At 33.1% G+C, this 16,007-nt stretch overlaps 4 protein-coding genes, 1 long non-coding RNA gene and 2 other non-coding genes across 7 annotated transcripts; 3 read left to right on the top strand and 4 right to left on the bottom strand.

The window, feature by feature from the left end:
• Positions 1 to 1,774: 1,774 nt before the first annotated feature.
• TRNAR-ACG (transfer RNA arginine (anticodon ACG)) lies at positions 1,775 to 1,847 on the bottom strand. Its single transcript has one exon. It is a non-coding gene; the product is annotated as a tRNA-Arg (tRNA).
• A 195-nt stretch (positions 1,848 to 2,042) lies between these two features.
• Positions 2,043 to 2,115, top strand: TRNAK-CUU (transfer RNA lysine (anticodon CUU)). Its single transcript has one exon. It is a non-coding gene; the product is annotated as a tRNA-Lys (tRNA).
• A 977-nt stretch (positions 2,116 to 3,092) lies between these two features.
• On the top strand, positions 3,093 to 5,024 carry LOC135801748 (uncharacterized). The gene is made up of 4 exons (XM_065315260.1): positions 3,093 to 3,342; positions 3,398 to 3,605; positions 3,659 to 3,944; positions 4,007 to 5,024. The coding sequence occupies exons 1-4, from the start codon at positions 3,217 to 3,219 to the stop codon at positions 4,959 to 4,961; spliced, it is 1,575 nt and encodes a 524-aa protein (XP_065171332.1). The 5' UTR covers positions 3,093 to 3,216; the 3' UTR covers positions 4,962 to 5,024.
• Positions 5,025 to 5,440: 416 nt separating this feature from the next.
• LOC135801882 (luciferin 4-monooxygenase-like) lies at positions 5,441 to 15,750 on the top strand. The gene is made up of 10 exons (XM_065315403.1): positions 5,441 to 5,671; positions 5,730 to 5,937; positions 5,995 to 6,280; positions 6,333 to 7,295; positions 13,716 to 13,842; positions 13,903 to 14,113; positions 14,190 to 14,481; positions 14,552 to 14,866; positions 14,916 to 15,448; positions 15,531 to 15,750. The coding sequence occupies exons 1-10, from the start codon at positions 5,546 to 5,548 to the stop codon at positions 15,653 to 15,655; spliced, it is 3,186 nt and encodes a 1,061-aa protein (XP_065171475.1). The 5' UTR covers positions 5,441 to 5,545; the 3' UTR covers positions 15,656 to 15,750.
• On the bottom strand, positions 7,288 to 8,614 carry LOC135801772 (clavesin-1-like). The gene is made up of 5 exons (XM_065315285.1): positions 8,390 to 8,614; positions 8,163 to 8,319; positions 7,985 to 8,106; positions 7,692 to 7,933; positions 7,288 to 7,632 (listed from the first exon to the last, which is right to left on the bottom strand). The coding sequence occupies exons 1-5, from the start codon at positions 8,535 to 8,537 to the stop codon at positions 7,471 to 7,473; spliced, it is 831 nt and encodes a 276-aa protein (XP_065171357.1). The 5' UTR covers positions 8,538 to 8,614; the 3' UTR covers positions 7,288 to 7,470.
• On the bottom strand, positions 9,161 to 9,675 carry LOC135801773 (uncharacterized). The gene is made up of 3 exons (XR_010550435.1): positions 9,660 to 9,675; positions 9,480 to 9,601; positions 9,161 to 9,419 (listed from the first exon to the last, which is right to left on the bottom strand). It is a non-coding gene; the product is annotated as an uncharacterized lncRNA (long non-coding RNA).
• LOC135801771 (uncharacterized) lies at positions 11,065 to 13,274 on the bottom strand. The gene is made up of 5 exons (XM_065315284.1): positions 13,024 to 13,274; positions 12,754 to 12,958; positions 12,388 to 12,688; positions 11,489 to 12,330; positions 11,065 to 11,406 (listed from the first exon to the last, which is right to left on the bottom strand). Exons 1-5 carry the CDS (start codon positions 13,144 to 13,146, stop codon positions 11,282 to 11,284), a joined length of 1,596 nt encoding a protein of 531 aa, XP_065171356.1. The 5' UTR covers positions 13,147 to 13,274; the 3' UTR covers positions 11,065 to 11,281.
• Positions 15,751 to 16,007: the final 257 nt, after the last annotated feature.

Here is a 16,007-nt window from a genome sequence, read left to right as displayed (position 1 = left end):
TTGCAGGTTGTATCATATCAGGTAATCAAAGTGTCACAATCACACAGTGAATGTGTACAGACGTAAAGAGATATAATGTTGTTACGGTGATATTCACAGTGAGTTCTTGTAAGTGAAATGAGTAAAAACTTGTTTTATTGTTGCAGAACGCAATATTATCACCATGTTATAAATACAAATTTAATTTTTATGTTTGCGACGCTTTTACTGAGAAACCATTCAACCAATTTTGATAAATTTTGGTAGGGAGGTATTTTGAACCTTAGAGAAACTAATTGACTACTTTTTGTTACATAAATATAACTTTCAAGGTGTAAAATTTGCGTTAAAAGTTGCATTAAGATTCAATCATAGTTTTAGTTGCATATTTCTCCCCCAGATGGCACTGCAATGCACTATTTGCATTTTTCATGTCTTTACATTAAAATTGAAGATTTTATTGACGGATTTGACAGGTTTTATTATAAGTTGTTATTTCTTGAGGCTTGAACAAGAGTGAAACACAGTTGAGTAACAGAATTTACTTGTTTCTTATTTATTACGTAATAATTTATTAATTTACAGCAAATTGAACAACACAAATCTCACTTGAAGATCGAAATCGTTGCGAATGTAATCACTTAGAGAATCTTGTAATCCCTGGCCGCTAAAATCATTGAACAGAAACGGAAGGCATAAACACTCGACTCGCCGATATTAATTTCATAATTCATTGCGGACGCTGTAACGCAGCGCATCACGCCGCAAATCATTTGTTTGCGGCGCGAGCGGTCGCCATCGCGTATTAATATTGATGTTTGAAATTTATAGGGAAGGCTATAAGTTGGGCACAAACACACACGGCAACCCAACATACACACACACAGACGCGCAGATGCTCACAGTGCGACGCACATTTTTGCGGCATCGCTAAGTAAATTACGACGGCGGGAGAATAAACGACCGCCGCGAGTTGCTGCCGAGGTGGAAAAAACTAATTGAATTAGTGTTTGCGGCAGCGCAAATCGATAGGCTATTAATTTGCGTTTATTGCTGATAATTAATCCCGTTGCCGCGCGACTTGTGTGGAATGCGTTTCTCGTAAATCGCGCGATGATAGAAAAGCGTAGAAACTGAAACCGGGCAAAAACTGAATTAAAACGCACGCAGGGAGCGAATTTGATCTAGCCGCATATTAAAAATGAGCATCCGAGTTGTTTGACTGCTACAATTAGACACGTGCTCGGACAGTACGCGCTTATCCTTTAATTAACTAGAATTAACGCATCTGCTTGCATGAATTATGAAGCGTTCGCAATGTTGCGGCCAGTATTAGATTACATTTATTTATGATGCACATTTGCTACCTTGATCTTAACCTCGCAGATGTTATCACGAATATTGTACCTACTTACCTACCACACAACGTAATATTATCTATATTTGCATTTTTTTATTTGAATTTCAATTATTATTAACGATAATTGCTAATTGAAACTTCATCTTTTGTGCATTAACATTTACTCTCTAATAACTTGCTATTTCATTGAATATTAATTGCTGGGTGTTGTTGTTATGCATTGTTTTGTACTACTTGTAGTCATTAGGTCACGAGTTGCACGTTTGTTGAACATTGTTATAAATGTTATTCGAATAATCAATCATCTTTCTTGGTGGAATTTGGCACTTTGTGCAACTAGTAATTATTATAATACCTAGAAAGTGTAAAATACGTTTTGGTTTCCGATTTTAAGATATTTTAAGAAAATTTTCGGTATGAATAAGAAGAAAAAAGCGATCCTGCCAGGATTCGAACCTGGAATCTTCTGATCCGTAGTCAGACGCGTTATCCGTTGCGCCACAGGACCTATTGACGTGTCTTTCTTTAACTCTGGAAATAACATAGCATATAATCACTGATATTCAATGAAAATGAAATGAATGTTATGTAATTTGAGTTTAAAATATGAATAGGTATTTAAAAGTGCAAGTTATTAATAATTTTAGTGGTTATGTTAACTAAAGGCATTTCTTATCCTTGTTTTAGCGCACTTCTAATATCTGCCCGGCTAGCTCAGTCGGTAGAGCATGAGACTCTTAATCTCAGGGTCGTGGGTTCGAGCCCCACGTTGGGCGCATCTTTTGGTTTTATTATTTAAATAAATCAATCATTGTAAGCCTATACTACTTATCAGATAAACTTGCAAATTCTTTAGCTTACTTATACTCGTTGTACATTTAATTATCTAAAATTACAATCGATAATTTCGCATTGTGACAAATAGCATCTTTAGCTTTTTGAATAACAATAATTTCCATTACAACGTTTCACTCCTCAATTTCTGCGTACACTCGAGGATTTACACATAATTAGAATTTCAATTATGCTTACCCAGCACGATATAAATGCGTTCGTTCACATACGAACATCTTACAAATGTAAGAATGGAATTTGCATGCAATTTTACGACTTACTTAGTTTTTAAATAAATAGCTGTATTATTCAGAAGAATTGTTAATCAAGCCCATCCGTCTCGGCGCTGAGCGCCTCGCATGCGTTTATCTGTGACACAACTATCCGCTTAGTGAATTAATGCGCCGGCGATAAATTTACAGCAGTGCAGAACGTGACCAACGCGCGCGCCTATTCTATATTTAATTAAGACAACGCGGAAGAACAACTCAAGCGTGCACTTATCGCGGTTTGATGTTAAGGCATTATCAGCGTCATAACTTCATTACGAACTTGTTGCTTCGGTTGCCGGTTGCTGCTGCACAATCTACGCGCGCAACAAATTCAATTTTTGTGTAAAGCTTTGATTCTCCGTGAATTATTTGAACATATGTTACAAATTACCATTTTTTTGACCGTAAGCTTTCCTAGTAACATAAACATAACTGAGAAATCGCAATTTGTGTTGCCTATTTTTTATTTTACGTAATTTTGCAGTTTTTTCATATTTTAATACTCCTAATAACGTTTTATGTGATAATTAATATAAAATAAATTCTACTCTCCACCTTAATGAACTTGTTTCGTCTACCAAATAAAATTTGAATGTTTCCAATTTAGAAATGATTATATTTTGATATTGGTCTATAGTATAATGGCAGCAACTTTTTGAATAGCTATTAATATTATAGTACAAGTCTGTAAACAAAATCAGTTATAAAAGACACTAGAAGCAGTGTTTTCAACTCTTTACTTCAAGACAGCAAATTCAAAATAAATCAAAAATGGTGCCAGTTTCGGATAAATCAAAAATCGTAAGAGGATTACCATTAGATAATCCTATATCTGAAGAGTCTCTGGGAGTTCAATTTTATCAACGCCTGTTGAAAAGAAACGACTCACCAGCCATGGTAATAAATAAATAATTTCTCTTTAAATTTAATTAAAATAATTGAATATTTTTAGATCAATGTAGTTACAAATGAATCACTATCATTCAGAGACATGTTTGTCATGACTTGTAAATTTGCGGAATGGTTGCGAAGACAAGGTTTAGTAGAAAACGATGTTATCTTGATGTGTTGCGGAAATGTTTTAGAATATTTTATTCCGGTGATTGCCGCAATGTATTCTTGCATTGTGGTTGCAAATGGAAATCCAATTTATACAGAAAGTAATAAGAAATTATTTATTATATTTGATAAATAAATCAATTTTGATTTTTAGGGGAAATTCAACATGCAATTGATTTAGCAAAGCCTAAACTTATCATTTGTGTGAAAGCAAATTATGACAAATTTGTAAACATCAAAAATAATATCAAAGTGATTGTTATTGAAGATATCTACAAACTTATTGAGACGATTAACATTGATCCGTTGACGTTTGTTCCAAAAAGTTGCAATGTTTATGATCAAACCGCGGTGATTTTGTTTTCTTCTGGAACTTCCGGTTTGTTTAAAGCCGTTATGTTGACGCATCGAAATTATAATGCATTGTTTAATCAATCAGAGTAAGTTTTAAAACAATAATAACAATAATTTTTTTGAATAAATGAATAAATGTTATTTTTAGAAATCCACGTTTATCTGCAACTACAGGCAGTTCAGTAATTCTCTTCCTGCCATTTTTCCATGTTTATGGATTCGCACAAGTGATGGCTAATCATTTTCTAGGAAACTGTCTACATTTCATGCATAAATTCGAAGTTGCTTCATTATTAGCAGCTATTGAAAAGCATAAGATATCCACGCTGCCAGTGGTGCCACCTGTAGTCATAATACTGTCTAAAACACCATTAGCCTCAAAATATAACCTCACTTCAGTGCACACTATCATCTGCGGAGCTGCACCATTGAGCGCTGAAACTGAAGCTGCGATATTAAAAGTATTCAAAAACGCAAATATCCGTCAAGGTTACGGTCTCACTGAAACAACATTCGCTGCAACTTTGTTTTACGTTAAAGATCTAGGCAAAAAACATGGATCATGCGGTACAGTGATCCCTGGATCACAGGTCATCATTCGTGATCCAGAAACAGGCGCATTATTGGGACCAAATCAAGTTGGAGAATTATGTCTTAAAGCAGATATTGTAATGAAGGGTTATCTAGGCAATCCGGATGCAACCAAAAATGCATTTACAGAAGATGGCTTCTTACGTACAGGAGATATGTGTTACTATGATGATGATCTATATTTTTATATAGTTGATCGATTGAAAGAGTTGATCAAGTATAAATCATTTCAAATCGCACCTGCTGAATTAGAAGCGTTGTTGGTGACGCATCCGAAGATATTGGATGCTGCTGTTATTGGTAAACCGGATGAATTTGCCGGAGAAGTACCTTTGGCGTTTGTTGTAGCGAAAGGTGAAGTTACAGAACAGGAGATTATGGATTTTGTTAGTCAGAATGCGGCTTCGTATAAAGCTATAAGAGGTGGTGTTCGTTTTCTTAATGTTATACCGAAAAGTGTAAGTGGGAAGATTTTGAGGAAAGAATTGCGAGAATTGATTACAAAAGGATAATATGTATTTATAACTATATATAGTGTTTGATTAATCAGAAATAAAAATGAATTTGGCACCGGATTATGCTTTTTATGATTATTCCAATGTTAATTTGTAATAAAATTCCCTAAGTGTTTCTAAAAGTGCTCGATTTGCAGTTTTTCCTTACTTTTTGTTTAAAATCTTTGTTCCTGGCTTTTAATATATTGTTTGATATTATATTATATAGATTTATTTGTTTATTAAATAATAGTATTTCTATACCTATTTTATAAAGTGTTATAACCTCAAAATCAAAAATTTGATTGCAAAACCACCAAATTTCTTTTTATAGCAACTCGTATATTCAAATGAGAGTAATTTATCACTGCACGACTTCATAAAGTTTGTTTATGGTTACGGTTGAAGTTCAAAATGTTTACGATTATGTGGGTCGATAGTACAACGACAGAACTTTATGATTATGATGTAATTAATCGCAAACACATTTAAACCAGACTAAATGTTAAACTAGGCCAGTTATCAAAATATTGTGAACCTGTAAACATACAATCAATACCACTAACTGTGTTTACACATTCAAAACCAAAAATAAAAGCAAAATGGCGACCGTAAAAGCAAAAGTGATAACTGGATTACCGCTGCATCATGCGATATCTCAGGAAGCATTAGGAGTTCAACTTTATCAAAGATTAAAAGCGAACTATCACACTGAATCACCAGCAATGGTAAAAAATAAATGATTTAATCTCAAAACACAAAAAAATCAAAATAAACGAATTTTAGATTAACGTTGTTTCCAATGAAACGTTATCATTTCGTAATTTATTTGTTATGACCTGTAAACTTGGCGAATGGATGCGTCGACAAGGTTTAACACAAAACGATGTGATTTTAATGTGTTGTGAAAATGTAATGGAATATTTCGTGCCGGTTATTGCTGCAATGTATTCGTGTATTATCGTTGCAAATGCAAATCCAGCATACAGCGAAAGTAATTATTTTAAATTTTGAATATCAGATACAAAATTAGTTGTGTTGACATTTCTAGGAGAACTTCAACATGCTATAAACCTTTCAAAACCAAAACTAATATTTTGCTCAAAAGCAAATTATGCAAAATTTCACAGAATAAGAAACTATATTAGAGTTATCATCCTTGACGATGTTTATGAACTTGTAAAGAGTATTAATATTGATCCATTGCGATTCATTCCGAAACATTGCAATGTTTATGACCAAACTGCTGTGATTTTGTTTTCTTCTGGGACTTCCGGTTTGTTTAAAGCTGTGATGTTGACGCATCAAAATTATAACGCACGAATTAATCAGGCACAGTAAGTTTTAGTTAAATTTTATTATATTTTATGTTTAAATTTATTATTTTAGGGATCCACGTTTATCAACGACAACAGGTGATTCTGTAATATTATTTCTTCCATTTTTCCACGCTTATGGATTTGCTATAATTCTATCAGATCTGTTTCATGGAAAATGTGTGCATTTCATGCACAAATTCGAAATCTCTTCATTTCTATCCGCTATAGACAAGCACAAAATAACAATGTTACCAGTTGTACCTCCAGTGCTTATAATGTTGTCCAAATCAGCTTTAACCTCAAAATATAACCTCACATCCGTTGTTAATATTCTATGCGGTGCTGCCCCCTTGAGTGCAGAAACTGAAGTAGCTATACGCAAAATATTCCCGAATGCAATTATCCGTCAAGGTTATGGTCTCACCGAAGGAACATTCGCTGCAACATTGTTTTATGCAAAAGATTTAGACACTAAACATGGATCTGTTGGTACTGCAATGCCAGGCACTGAGATTATAGTCCGTGATCCGGATACTGGTGCTTTAATGGGCCCACATCAAGTTGGAGAGTTTTGTATCAAAGCACAAACAGTGATGAAGGGTTATTTAGGCAACCCAGAAGCCACTAAAAATACATTTACGGATGATGGATTTTTACGTTCAGGAGATATGTGTTACTACGATGAGGATGGATATATTTATATAGTTGATCGATTGAAGGAGTTGATCAAGTACAAAGCCTTTCAGATTGCACCAGCAGAATTAGAAGCGTTGTTGGTAACGCATCCGAAAGTATTGGATGCTGCGGTTATAGGTAAACCGGATGATGTTGCCGGTGAAGTACCTTTAGCTTTTGTTGTTCCAAGAAGTGAAGGTGTTACTGAGCAGGAGATTATTAAATTTGTCAAAGACAACGCTGCGGCGTATAAATCTTTAAGAGGTGGTGTGCGTTTTCTTAAAAGTATTCCCAAAAGTGTGAGTGGAAAGATTTTAAGAAGAGAATTGAGAGAATTGATTAAAACACAATCACATTTGTAACTATTTGTAAATTTAAATAAAATAATTTTATATTTGGTGTTAAATATTTTGTGATTGTGATTAATTGTGATTAATCTATTGATAGTTGTCGAAAAGATCCTTGTGTTCCCATTTCATCATCAATACTAGAACTAGCAAACAATTCTTTTGGTATTTTATCAATCAAGGGAATTACTTTTCATGTTGTTTGAACCACGGCTCGTAATGTTTAAGTAAACTAAACCATTCTTGAATTCGATCAGATATAGCATCGCCTGTTCCTCCAAAGTCTGATGGAATACAATAATTGGGTATTGATGCTTTCATTTTATCATCACCAGCTTCAATTATAACCTTAAAATTCAAATCATTACTATTTTATAATAGATGGCGCTAGTTGAATAAAAACTTACTCTGTTTTTAATTTTATCGTTCAGGAACATTTTGCAAACATTGATAAAATTTTCTGCATATCCCGGGGCGTTGATAATAAATATTTGTTTGGTCCGAAATGGAAAAGTTGTTTGGAGTAATTTCACCGTTTGTTTCAAAAATGGCGTCATTAATTGTACAACCATTGTTGGTGAGAAAACATTCATGTTTATAACCAGAACATTCCCAGCGTCTAAAGTGCTTAAATTTGCTTTATAAATAGCTAAAAATTAAATTATAAATCCTTAAAAGTCAAAATAGTTTATTTTAATACCGGAAATCCATATAAATTTACACATAACCTCAATATTACATGAATTAATATTCACTTCACGAAATCCAGCAAAAGTAACTTTATAACCTTCAGGCGTTAATTTTCTCGAGGCTAGAAAGTAACTAAAAGTGCAATTTAACTTCAAAACTTTAAAATATTAAACAATAATTATACTTACAAGTTGTTGAGTGTTTCCCAATCGATTTCTTCAAAACTATAAACTTTGAAACTCTCCGGACATTTTGTTTTATTCACAAAGTAATTTTCTAGTTTCTGTTTTGTTGCTTCCATATCATATTTACACGCTCGCAGAAAAATTTCTAACATTTCCACTTCTATAAATAAACCCAAGCATATAAACAAAATCATTAAAAATAAATTAATCATAATTTAATTAAACAATACCATATTGCTTAGGTATAAATGGATGTCTATCCATCCACATTTTTAAACTTTTAATTTGTGTAACAAATCGATATTCATCTTCATTAAGATTTCTCTTGATTTTCTTTGCTTGTTCCGGAGTTAACTCACAAAACGTCGATGGAATCATCGTGACTCTTTAGAATTGCGATATTTCTAACACAAAAGTCTTGCTTTAAATAGTTATCAAGGTCGAAAGAAATGTATCATATTCCTCTTTAATTTATATGTTTGTGTCACTCGCATGCTCATAATAGCGACATAAATGTGTAGTGAGATACGAATAATTGGATGATTATTTTAAATTGAGCAAAAAACGAACGCGAAATTGTCCACATGTAAATAAATTGTGTTATTATAAACAATATTTAATTGGGCTGAATAAAGTACTCATTTATTTCGCAATGAGATAGAATTATTTTTTTTATCTGCACCATTACTATAATAATAGTAGACATAAAAAGTAAATTAAAACACGTAACAGTTAATTATCTAAGAATTAAATACTATAAATATTTCTATGTCTAATCAGTCTAATTTTCTAAAACTTCCCTGTATGCCTAAATCTTCATCAATTCCGTTTGTGGTGTATAATTCCTTGGGAATATTGCCAACAATTTGAACTTTTGCATGTTCCAGAAACCAAGCTTCAATTGATTGTAAACCTTCCAAGAAATGTTTGGAATTTTCGGCAATTGTACCATCCGTACCACCGTATTCTTTCGGTAAACAATTTGTTCATCACTATCTTCAATATGTATCTAAAAATAAGCGTTAATTATTTAAAAAATCAAAATTTTCAGAAAAATTTACTTTATTTCTGATTTTTTTCATTAAATAATAGTTTAACCATGTTAGCAATGGGAACTGCATATGAAGACACATAAATAAAATAAATTCCTTTAATCCGGAATGGATAAACAGTCTGAGTCAATTGCAGGTGTTAAGTTGCTTAAGTTTGATACCAGCGTTAAACCAGCGTTGATATTATCTAAATTTGCTTTATATGTTGCTAAAAATAAGTAATTCTTGAATATATCGTGCAAAATTCATATTTTCATTAAATATTTACCGAACATTGATAATAACTTTGTTAGAACACTCATGTCACATCCTGTAGTCTCCGAAGAACGAAATCCAGCACAACCAACACGATATCCTTCCGTTGTAACATGTTTAGATTCAAATAAATAACTAAAAATCATTTTTATAAACATTAACAAATAAAAACTTTTATTTTTTTTAAACTTACATATTATCCAATGCTTTTCTTTCTTGTTGATTAAAATAGTGAAATCCAAACACTTCAGGATAACGTTTTTTATAAACAAAATACAACTCCTATTTATTTTTACTTCTCTCTAAATTATATTTACAACCACGTAGAAGAATCGCCAACATTCGTTTATCATAATTCTGTGGAATGAAACCATGGCAACTTATCCATTCCTCTAAAAGTTTCAGATAATGCTGAAACCGTTTGTCATCTTCTTGTATCGCTGTCGCTATCTTCAAAGTTTTCTCTTTTGATAAACACAGCATTTTCCCACAATCTCAGCCAATTTCACGCGCACTACTGATTTTAAATAAATTGATCGTTTTAATACACACTCAATTTCAAGGCTCGCTTGCAAATTGGTTTTTGAATGAAGGTGGTCAACGGTTGTGTTGATGCAAATGAAACTTGATAAAAATGAATCGGCATAACCCAAACAAGTCATACAAGCGGTGTATTGTTCAATTATATCAGAACTATATCACTATATTAAGTAATTATCAGTTTGTAAAGTCAGTAGACCAGTGTAAGTAATAATTTACCATGGCATGAACAATATTATTATAGTAGGGGATTAATAATACAGTCCTTAAATAAAATTTAAGATAAATATATTTTAAAATAATACTTGTACATACAGAGAATACCTTAGATTGTATATTTGGTTGCCTAACATCAAGCGTAACATAATTTTTACTCGAAAAGTGTTTTATTCAGAGATACAGAGTAACTAGTAACAATTACAACACCTGAAATAATGCAAACGTCCATTATTCACTACGACGACATATCCATTGCTCGTTTTCATATTTGGTGTTTGCTGTTGTCCGTAACCAATACTATTCCACATATAAGATGGCTGCTGTTTACGCGCTGTCCAATGCGGATTGTAATAGGGAGAACTAACATAATTATTCTGTTGGTAATTTCCCACTTGTTTGCGTTGATTTATTTGTGGTGGACGTTGCGGTGTATTTACCATAGGATTTGGTAAATCCATATTCACTGAAAATTCCGGCGGCGGCGTAGCATTTAAACCATTTTGATTTGGTACTGGTGCGACTTCGGGTTCTTTCGCATCAACAGATTTTCGCTCTTCTGGTTGTGCAATTTGTTGTAGATTTGCTGCTGTTGCATCACTAGCAGCAGCGGCCTTCAGTTGACTTGCTGCATTCGGATCACTTTGTGTACCTGTGATATCAAATTTTGCTTGAATGCCGCTATCCTCGTCATCATCACAATGTCCATTATTAGCCGAAGATTTTTGACACACTAATAACAAAAACAACAGAGCGAATTTTATAGCCATCGTGTTTATCTTGAAAAATTTTGATGTTTCTTTTGAAGAAACTACATGAGCACTGAGGTATCGAACATGGGATTCTGGAATTTATACGTTTTTATTTTTAGGCGTTGACAATTTATCTATAATAGTTTGGGAATCAATTTTATCGGTCGGGTTGCAATTTTGCACACAATACTCAATTACGTTGCGAACACATCAAAAATCAATCGTGTTCCCCGGCTGAACAAAAGAAATTCATAACAATATTCGATTTTATGCGTTTCAGTAACTTGGATCTATAATGATATTTCAATTACAATTTGGATTTCTTTAGCATATCGCGTAATTGCCTACGCAGGATTTTTCCCGCGGCACTTTTCGGTATCGCCTCGACAAATCGCACTCCACCGTGTAATTGCTTAGCGTACGATACTTGTTCTGTAACAATGGAACAATATTAAACACTCAATTAAAACATCAAAATGATAGAATAACATAAAGTAATGTAATATGCGTTTACCTTTAATGAAATCTTTGATTTCCTGTTCGTTCAATTGAACTCCGGGTTTTTTCACCACGAAAGCCAAAGGTAGTTCACCAGCGGTGTCATCTGGTAGTCCCACGACTGCAGCATCCATTACTTTGGGATGTGTCAATAATAACGCTTCTAATTCCGCTGGCGGAACTTGAAAACCTTTGAATTTGATTAATTCCTTGAGTCTATCGACGATGTAAATGTAACCATCTTTATCGTAATATCCAAGGTCTCCAGTTAACAACCATCGGTCATGGGTGATGGTATCCCTGGTCGCAACTGGATTACCGTAGTATCCTTTCATAATAGTATCGCCTCTTGCACAAATCTCTCCAACTTCATTTGGTCCCAGAGTTTTATCAGTTTCTGGATTGCGTATTTTGATCTCAATTCCAGGATCTACGGTACCTACAGTTCCTTCTTTCGGTGGAGTACCATTCGGTATGGAAATAATTGACAATGTTGATTCTGTAAGGCCGTAACCTTGGTAAATTAGTGGAATATTGTTGAGTCGTGTCAAAACAGCATTTTCTAATTCTTTTGAGCATGCCGCAGCGGCACAAACAATGATTTTTATCGATGATAAATCGTATTTTTCCACCAGTGGATGTTTGGCGAAGAACACCATCAATGGCGGCACTAATGTCAAATAATTAACTTTGTATTTTTCGATTGCGCTGAGGAAAACAACCGGGTCGAATTTTTCGATGAATTTTACCGTGTTGCCTTTGAGGAGAGATGCCAAAGCGACATTGAAGCCATAGCCATGGTAAAACGGCAAACACAGCAAGTAATTACAAATCTCCGATAATAAATGGTCTTTGTCGCTGGAATCATAAAATAAATAATTACTTTGAAAAAGTTACGAGGAAATATTTACTTACAAAAATTGCCCATGCACACAGCTTAAGTTCTGATGAGTAATCATAACCGCTTTCGGAAGCCCTGTGGTACCAGAAGAGAATAATAACCCTGCAATATGTTCCTTCACATTTACATCGACCGGCGTGAACTTTTCAATGTGCTTGACACGTCCATAGAACTTTTGGAGGTTTTCCAAAATCCATAGTTGTTGCAAGTATTTCATTGGCTGCTTGGCTCTTAGGTTTTTAAAAGAAGCATAGGTACGTTTAGAACAGAAAACAAATGATGGTTTGACCAGTTCACAAGCATATAATAATTCACCTATAAAAATATTTAAGTTTTATAAGGTATGCAACTTATTATACATAAATATAGTGCCAACTTACGCTCAGTGTATCCATGATTAATGGTTGTGACTGGACAACCGATATATAAAGCAGCAATAACCGGAATGAAGAAATCCGCTCGGTTTTCACTACAAACACCGATGGTTTTCCCGGAAAATCCTAACTTTTTAAGGTTTATGGCTACTTTTACTGTTATTTCAAACAATTCTTTATAGGAAACTTTAGTGTTTGTCGCTACATCTAACTGAAACATAAAAATAATAATAAATTATTTATTAAATATATAATATTATTAATATAATAACTTACAAATGCAATTTTATCACTCCCAGCGTAAAATTGCAGACTTTCGAAGAGTCTGATTCCAACTGAGCGTTGGTAAAGTGGTTCTTTTAAAGGTGGTCCCTTTAGAATCAAATTTTTATTATCCATAATTCTAAATTGGTTGTTTTTATCAATTTCACTCTTTGAACCTGCCAGGCGTTCAATGTGCGACTATAAAATCATAACAAACTTTTGTGGTTTTATGAGGCTGCTCTGCACTAATCTTCTTTGTGATGATGCACTTTAACCCGTAAAGTTTTGATTTGATTGTCAAGTTGTTTACACTAAACACTTCGTAATCTGCAGCAATGATAACTCACATAAATAATAACGTCAGCATATTAACAGCTATAATTATAATTATAGGCCTATTTTTGCTGTAACATAGTTTAATTGATTTAAACTTTTAATTTTTGCATTTTCTGGTTTACCTTTGGTCGTAATAACTTGTTTTAATGCCTACGATCAAAATTTCTTATGTAGATTTATGTAACTATGCCGTAATTACGTTTTTTCTTGTGTTTGAAGTGGTGTTCTATGTATAAATTGAGACAGGCTTAAATTTAAGATTCAATGTCACGATAAAATCAGACCGACAACGATACAATTGATGTCCTACAATTGATAAATATAAATATCGATATTTAGAATTGAATATTTCAGTTTGTAAAGTGAAGTTGTTCAGTAAAAGTGTGTTACAAAGTAAATACTGCGATGTCTGTTCTTGCAAACAAACCATTTGGCAGTTTAATTTATGAATTGCTAAGAAAACATGTGGAAACTTCCAAAGATAAAGTTGCATTTGTAAGTTACTTTAATTCAATCAAAGTATTAAGTTTTAATTAATATTATTCAATATTTTAGATTAACGTGGAGAATAAAACCCAACTTTCATATAAAGAGATTGTGGAAAAAAGTGCCTCAGTTATTAGCTTGCTGACTGATATGAAATCGTTGGAATGCATTGATCGTGTAGCGATTTGTTCCGAAAATAATCTGAATTACTTCATTCCAGTTTTGGGCTGTTTATATCTGGGTTGCCCGATTGTGAACATAAGTCACACCTACGCAAAAAGCAAGTATTTTAAAGAAAACTAAAGCAAAATAAAATAAATATTTAATTTATTTGTTTATACTTTTTATTTTTATAGTTGAATTGTTAAATGCATTGAATACAACAAAGCCAAGTGTTGTCTTTTGTTCACGTGCAATGTTTGCAGTGATTTCTTCTGTTTGTGTTGATAATAATTTAGAATTTGTCAAGAAAATAATAGTTTTGGAAGATATTGATTATTCTGATGCTAATAATACAAAACCGGATATTGTGGAACTTGATAATCATGATTTGGTGGCTGCAATGATGTTTTCTTCAGGGACCACTGGATTGGCAAAGGCAGTGATGTTAAAACATGAAAATATTTCTTATTTTTACAATCAATTTCAGTAAGTATTATTTTTATTAGTTATTGTATGACAAGTTGCATACATCATTGAAAGTTTTTGTTACTTTTAGAGATGAAAACTTGTTATTATCGCACGTTTTGAATACATTAGTAATAGTGCCGTTTTCGCATGCCTACGGATTTATAATGACTTTAGTTTTACTTGCAACCGGTAAAACTGTCAAATTCATGACGAAATTTAACGAAGATATATTTTTGCGAAGCGTTGAAGAATATCAAATTGATTCTTTGACATTAGTGCCGCCATTAATGGTTTGGATTGCAAAAAGTCCTAAAGTTAATGAATATGATTTATCTTTGGTTAAATATATTGTTTCTGGAGGTGGACCTCTTGCTGAAAACGTGATTGAAGCAATTACAAAACGGTAAAAATTATTTTCTGAATAAAATTAATAATTACACCTGAAATTTTAGTTTACCAAATATTACTATTGGTCAAGTATATGGAATGACAGAAGTAACTCTAGCTGCAACCTGCACACCTCTTGATTATAACCCTGCAAAAGCATTTTCCGTAGGTAAAGCTTTACCAGGTGTTAAAATTGCAATTCGTAGCACATCGCTTGTTGCTGAAACATTTTTGGGTCCTAATGAAATTGGAGAAGTATTAATGAGTGGGCCAATAGTAACAAAAGGCTACTATAAAAATACCGAAGAAACTGAGAATACTTTTCTTAATAATGGTTATGTTGCATCTGGTGATTTAGGTTATGTTGACAACGATGGATATTTATATATTGTTGATAGGGTAAAGGATTTGATAAAGTATAATGCTTTCCAAGTTCCTCCAGCTGAACTGGAGGGTTTACTTTTGACTCATGGAGATGTTATTGATGCTGCTGTGGTTGGGTTAAAAGATGATACTCATGGTGAATTACCTTTTGCTTTTATTGTTAAGAAAGCAAATAGTGAGTTGACAGCGAGTGATTTACAGGAATTTATTCAAAGTAAGTTTATAAACATTGTGTTTTATAGGGTTTTTTATTGTTAATTGTTGTATTGTTGTACTTTATATTGTTATATTTTTAGAACTTGTTTCATATCCTAAATACCTCAGAGGTGGCGTTCAATTTGTTGATTCAATCCCAAAAACGCCTGTTGGAAAAATTCTACGACGTGAATTACGGGATTTGATAAATCGTGTTATTGTTTAATTAATTATTTGTTAAGTTTATTATATTTTGTTTACAGGTGTTGGTTATTTGGGCTAAAAAACAAATATTAATAATAAAAATCACGTTTTTGTGTATATTGGGTTGCCTATAGTAGCAACACGTAGCGTCATTAATAACTCACAATTATTGGCAATTTTTACCGACTTTTCTACTCATATTCCGTGTGAATCGCTGCAAGCGAAGCGTCACAGCCAGGTTTTGAATGTAAATTATCTTTTTCATAAATCACTCTCGCGGTTTGCGCGCAAATTTAGTGTCTCTCTAAAATTGCCCAAACCGATGTAATTTCATCCGGCGAGCATGTTCGCCAAACATGTTCGAATCGAAACGT

The sequence above is a fragment of the Atheta coriaria genome, unplaced genomic scaffold (assembly GCF_025399875.1).
Source record: "Atheta coriaria isolate IRGN ID8LTWV9N9 unplaced genomic scaffold, Caltech_Dcor_3.1 hic_scaffold_13_pilon, whole genome shotgun sequence".
NCBI lineage: Eukaryota > Metazoa > Arthropoda > Insecta > Coleoptera > Staphylinidae > Dalotia > Dalotia coriaria.
The sequence above is the reverse complement of the archived record's forward strand: the minus strand, read 5'-3'. Positions and strand labels throughout refer to the sequence as shown.